General features: G+C 35.9%; 1 protein-coding gene across 1 annotated transcript; it reads right to left on the bottom strand.

Annotated features, from left to right (window-relative positions):
• Positions 1-2,085: 2,085 nt before the first annotated feature.
• LOC129288884 (putative disease resistance protein RGA3) lies at positions 2,086-5,755 on the bottom strand. The gene is made up of 2 exons (XM_054925688.1): positions 2,861-5,755; positions 2,086-2,687 (listed from the first exon to the last, which is right to left on the bottom strand). Exon 1 carries the CDS (start codon positions 5,706-5,708, stop codon positions 2,871-2,873), a length of 2,838 nt encoding a protein of 945 aa, XP_054781663.1. The 5' UTR covers positions 5,709-5,755; the 3' UTR covers positions 2,086-2,687; positions 2,861-2,870.
• Positions 5,756-6,094: the final 339 nt, after the last annotated feature.

Raw genomic sequence — 6,094 nt, forward strand, 5'->3', positions numbered from 1 at the left:
AAGCGTTGATTAGCAAGAGGAGTGGAGTTTTAAAACTTGGAGCCATTCTAGTAATGAATTCTTAAATGAAGATTAAAACAACTGCAGCAGTTCCCCCCCCCCCCCGGGGAATAATGTAGTCATAGATATCATCCAATTTAACATCAAAGTCCCTAGGAAAAGGTGTCGTGGGATTTCCAGAGTAGATCATCTTCAGCCTGCTCGCCATGATGCTGGACTAAACTTCAAATAATTTTTGTTAAGTCTTGAAAGTCAGGTGCAAAATTTTAGGTATATTAATTGTTACAAGCATGGTTGACACATAAAAACTATGGCCAATTTTTTTTATTAAAAAAAGGAAACATAAAACAAATTTCACAAACAAAAACACATAGGTGTCCTGTTTGCGCTCAACAGCAATATATAAGTCTCGTTAAGGGGAAAAAAGAAAAAAGCAGAGAGAGAGAGAAGGAACAAATAATGTCATGCATGCTCTCAGTCTGAAAAACACCCTTACATTGTCTTAAAAAAATAAGAGATCAAATGGATAAAAAATAAATTTGAGAGACTAAATGAAGCCAACTTGAGGAATCAAAATTTCATTATCCTTAGCAAAATTATTAGATTTAGTGTTGCAATTTTAAAAGAAATATGGTATAAGATATTCCCCCCCTATTGGAGATTGGGGAGTTCAATTGAAACAGAAAATTTATGGGCTATCAACCGGGCTCTAGTCTAGTGGCCCATGGCCCATTGACCCTTTGAATGATTCATCGTATCCAAGGAAACAAGGACCAGTATAAAAGATGCTCAATTGTGAGTGTCTTTGAATGTAACTTAGCACTAGATCTACTAGATGTTGCACAACTGGTAACAATTTAGGCCATTTAAGCATTATTTTAAGGTTTGATTCCTGAAGATGTGTATAGAAAAACATTATTTGAAAGAGGACAACCTCTTAAATGGTATTTAAATTCTTTAAAGGATTAGTCTTACAGCTGTGGGGGATATCTTGGGTAACCCAAAAAACAAAAAGAACTAGATCTCATGCTCTTTGCTGGATCTGGTGCATGAGGCTCTTATGACATTTAAATTGATCTCATGATAATTAGATTCTAGTGCCAGGAGAACATGAAGAAACTATGTCTTTTTTGGGGAGGGAGGAACATTTCCAAAAGGAAAAAGTTATATATTAGATTTGCAAACAAAATTATTAGATGTATGAATCAGATTTTAGTCAATAACTAGTGTGGGTACGCATAAGGTTTTGCACCGAGTTTTAAAGCAAACCATGATTCATGTCTTATGAATAGTATAATTAGTAAATTTTTTGTATTGTATATAGATATATAAGCAAGTATATGGGTTTCTATAATCTTCAGAGTTTGGACGGGCATTTCTATAGCTCTTGGTTCTCTTCCCATTACTCAACCTGTGCATGACGATGACGCCATTTTAAAGACCATATTAGAGATTTTCCAGAAGAAGTACGGATATTAGATTTATGTTGGATAGATTTTGTTCTTGGTCTCCAACTCCCTTTTGTTCCTGTTCAATATATTGGTTTTTATATTTTCTGGATGGAGCTCATCATCAGCTTCTCACTCATGCAATTAATATTGGCAAGCTTTTTTTTTTTTTCCTTAGATTTTTTGATAGCATACTCAGAGTCAAGAATATGGATCGGATTATACAAATTGGCTCAAATAATTGATCATATAGGTTGGGTTGGGTTGAAAAAAAAAAAGTTAACCCAAATAAAAAACATGTTTTTCTTAGCCTAGACTAGATAACCCATGAATCATATAAGTTAACTCTGATAGGTTGAGGTTGGCTCACTTAACTATATTATTTTTAAAAAAATATAAAAAATGGGGGGATATTGCAAATTCATGACTTTTGACAAATAGATAAGCATGATTTGGCTAACTCAATTCACACATTTTATACAAATATTATAGGTTAACATTTTGATATATTTAGAATGAATCATGATATGAAAGAATATTATATTAAAACTCATCATCATTTTTATTTAGATGTATTTTTAAACAATAAAATAAAATGAACTAATAAGTGAACCCATTTAACCTGCCAACCTTTAAAGGTTAGATTGGGTTAAAATTTTTTCAACTCATATAAAATGAATTGAATCCCACCCAAGCCATATTTTCTTAACCCACATGGGCCAACTCATATGATCCGGGTTGGTCCATATTCCCAACCCTACTCCAACTTCCATCTAGTTATTAGGTTAGTGTTTGACAAACTCAATTTTCAATTCAATTCTTCTATTTTGGATTGTCTCGTAAATAGTGTTCACTACCAATTTGTCTATTAATCAACAGCCTCCGGTTTACCAAATATTAGAGTGGACAAACAAAAATAGCACAGTGAAATATGCTTCCCCACCTCCATTGTATAATATATAAAACAACGTAAAAATGACACAAGATTTAATGTGGAAAACCCTCTAATGTTGAGGGGGGAAAACCACGGGACCAAATCCAAGAAATTTCACCATATCAAAAATCCTTACAAGATTCGTAGCATACATTTAATGAAACAAAAAGATAAATATAGCATGCCAACACTCAAAAAATTTTAATCATCTCTCTTCACTCTTAATCATGGAGATTCCTCAGCCTTAAGTGATATGACTCTTTTGAATTCTCCTTTGCCAAAGATACGTTTATCAATTCTTCGCCCTACAAAAGAACCACAAATGCCACAATTTCATACATTTAGTTTATCAATTCCATCTTTTCTAAAATTTCCCACTAATTACAGGCAAACAACCACTTAAGCGTCCACTCAGTCTAATTAGCTAATTTATAATTCTAAGAATTAACCTCTTGAATTACTCAGTCTAAGAATTAACCTCTTGAATTCTAATTGGCGAGATTTCGCATCCATTCCTCTGGTAATGCTTCTATGTCTATCTCTGAAAGGTGAGGATCCTTGAGCTTGAAAAGAGATGGGGCCGAATCATGTGATGTTGACGGCCCAGTTGAGCTCACATTTAATGTGTCTATCAATGGCTTCATGCTATAGTCCCATAATTCCAAATGCCTCACGAGATTTGGAAAAGTAGGCATGCAGCTCAAGTTTGGGCAATTGCTGATGTCTAGAGATGAAAGACGTGGAAATGGAGGCAGTGAATGACGCCTCTCATTATCTCTTGTATTATGGCCATCCGCCTCCCTTTGCCATCCCCTCAAATTTCTACAACTCCAAATTTTTAATTCCTCCAAAGACGGGAAGAAGTTAGTTGATGAGGAACACCCTTTGTAGCGTATGTGGTCCAATGCATCCGTCACAATTATATGTAGAGTCTTGAGAGAAACAAGTCCTTCTAATGCTGGCAAGTATTGGCAATTTCGGCAACCAAGGAATCGTAATTGAACAAGATTTGTGGATGTTAAAAGCCAACTGGGAGGGTATACCCCTGGGTACCCCCATATTGTCAATCCCTTCAAATTTGGATGAGGGCAAAGATTTTCCAATAATTGCAAAGCATCGGCACTTTTCATCTCTGCATCTGCATTCCTCCTGCCATGTTCATTCCCCCATTGAAGGGTCAAGGAAATGAGGTTTTTCTTTGATCTCAAATTAACATCCTTGGACTCCTCCTCCACTTTCCTTATTAAGCCAAGATTCTCAATGGCTAATTTGCCCCTGAGGTTGAGTTCTTTCAATTCATTTAATTTCGCCTTCTTTCTCTGCTTATCATCATTACGCACTCTAAAATTTGACAAATGTTGCAGAGTAGCCATCCTGCCCAACCCGATCGGCATCCCATCTTCAAAGACCCTGGAACCTTTTATATCAAGTCGGCGCAAGTTTATTAACTTTGTGATAATTTCTCCAGAAAATTTAAGATGACGACACCCGTTCAATATCAACGTCTGCAAATTTATTAAGTTGCTTATTCCTTTGGGCAAACAAGTCAATCCACAATGAGAGAGATTAAGATACCTCAAATGACTCATTTTACATATTGATTTAGGCAAATCCCTTATCCTATACCCTGAAATATCTAGACTGTGTAAGCGTTTGAACACAAATAAATCGCATGGATTCCTTTCATATTCCTCCCCTAGTTTCAGAATGGTTCTTAATCTACTTGGATCCACCCTGTTTAGTGAGCTACCAAAGCTACATTTTCCAAAAGTGGCATGTATAGGACACATTACAACATTTTCTCTCCCCTCATCAACATCTAGGCAATAATCAGAGCCAGCAATTTTCTGGGACATGTCATGCATCAAATCATGCATTTTAAAATATTTTATTTCACCAAATTTATCCATCTCAACGTCTTGCGAGAATGACTTCGTCAACAAAATATGAACATACTCTTCCCCAACATCTTCCGGAAATTGTTTCCCATTTTCAAGGAAGCCTTGTGCCATCCACAAATCAATCAATTCATCCTTTTTATAACGCCAATCTTTTGGATATAGAGAACAATAAGCAAAACATTGTTTTAATTCAATTGTCAAACTATCATAGCTCAACTTTAAAATTGGCATAATTGAATTATCATCTTTCAATGACTTCCAAAAGTCATCTTCCAAGATAGCTTCCCAGTCACTTTCCTTTGATTTTGATTTCAACAAGCTTCCCATGACTCTTATTGCTAACGGAACACCTACACATTTTTTTGCAATTTTTTTGCCAATGGACTCACGATTTTGGGTTTGATCTTCTTTAAATGCCAATCTTTTGAGCAAAGCCCAGGACTGGTCATTTTCCAGTCCTTTCAAAAGATGTGGCATTTTTACCTCCATTTTCTCGGCTGCCGTTTGACTGCGTGTAGTCAACAAGATTTTGCTATGCTTAGCACCACACCTCAAATACTCTTTGAAACGCAACCACTTTTCGGTATCCTCATTCCAGATATCATCTAAAACAAGCAAAAATCCTTGCCCATTCAAATTTTTTTGAAGCTCAGTTTGAAGGGATTCTAATGAATGATCACCACTCCTAGTGAGAAAAGACTTCAGATCACGCTTATTGTCGTCGCCGTCTAATTGTTGACCATCATCCTCTTTCTGGTCAGCTAAAGATTCTAGCATCTTTTTAACGAGCACTTTGATATCAAACTCATCAGAAACACACACCCACATTCGCTTGCTGAAAAAGCTCCTCACGTCAGCGTCATTGTACACCAATTGAGCAAGGGCGGTTTTACCTAAACCCCCAATACCAACAATAGCAACCGAGGAAACATTTTGATTGCTATTATTAGTCAACAATAAATCAATTACGTGTTTCTTGTCTTCCTCCCTGCCAACGATATCCTCTTGGTGCACAAGAGAACTAGTTTCCCTCCAATCACTCTTTTCATGCTTCATTTCAACAACCCTTGGATTCAAATTCAGCTTAGACACACGTTCAGCAATAGCATTAAATTTCTCTTTAATCTTGCTAATCTTGCCAGCAATTTTGTAGCGTAAAACAATGGAGTTTGAGCATGAGAACAAGTCGCATACCTTTCCCTTTCCCTTTTCTTTTCCATCCCTCTGTCGCAGCAAATGTTGAGTGTGGAGCTCATCAAGCAAGTCGTCTGCTTCGTAGAGCACGTGTTTGAGGCCCCTTATCCACAGCTGGATGAGTTGGTCAGTCTGCTGCTTTTGGTCAGCATCAACAAGCAGGGACGGACCCACGTACACCTTGAGGGGGGCCATGGCCCCCCTCCCCCCCCAACTCCATGGCCATTTCATGTACTTGTGGGGTGATGGGGTTATATCTGAAGTTCAGTGGCCCAGTCTTTTTCCTCTCACAAATGCATTCATGCACAAAGTTGAAAACTGACCCTCTCATTTCCATATTTGTATAATTCTAATTTCTTATTTATTTATCAAATAAATAGACATAAAATGCATACTATATTTTTATTATTGATATATGATGAATATTATTTTTTATTAATTAAAAAAGTGAAATTTAAAATTCATAAGGAATATGTTAGTTTTTTACTAGATTGTTAAAAAACATTCTTGAATAAATTATTATTATTATAAAAATTGAGTAATTACTTTAATAAGTTCATTTTTATTATTTAATTTGCATATTTTATTGATTAATATTGGTTTCAGTACATAAGCAT

The sequence above is a fragment of the Prosopis cineraria genome, unplaced genomic scaffold, assembly GCF_029017545.1.
Source record: "Prosopis cineraria cultivar Desert tree isolate PC_DT_omini unplaced genomic scaffold, ASM2901754v1 PC12, whole genome shotgun sequence".
Taxonomy (NCBI): Eukaryota; Viridiplantae; Streptophyta; class Magnoliopsida; order Fabales; family Fabaceae; genus Prosopis; species Prosopis cineraria.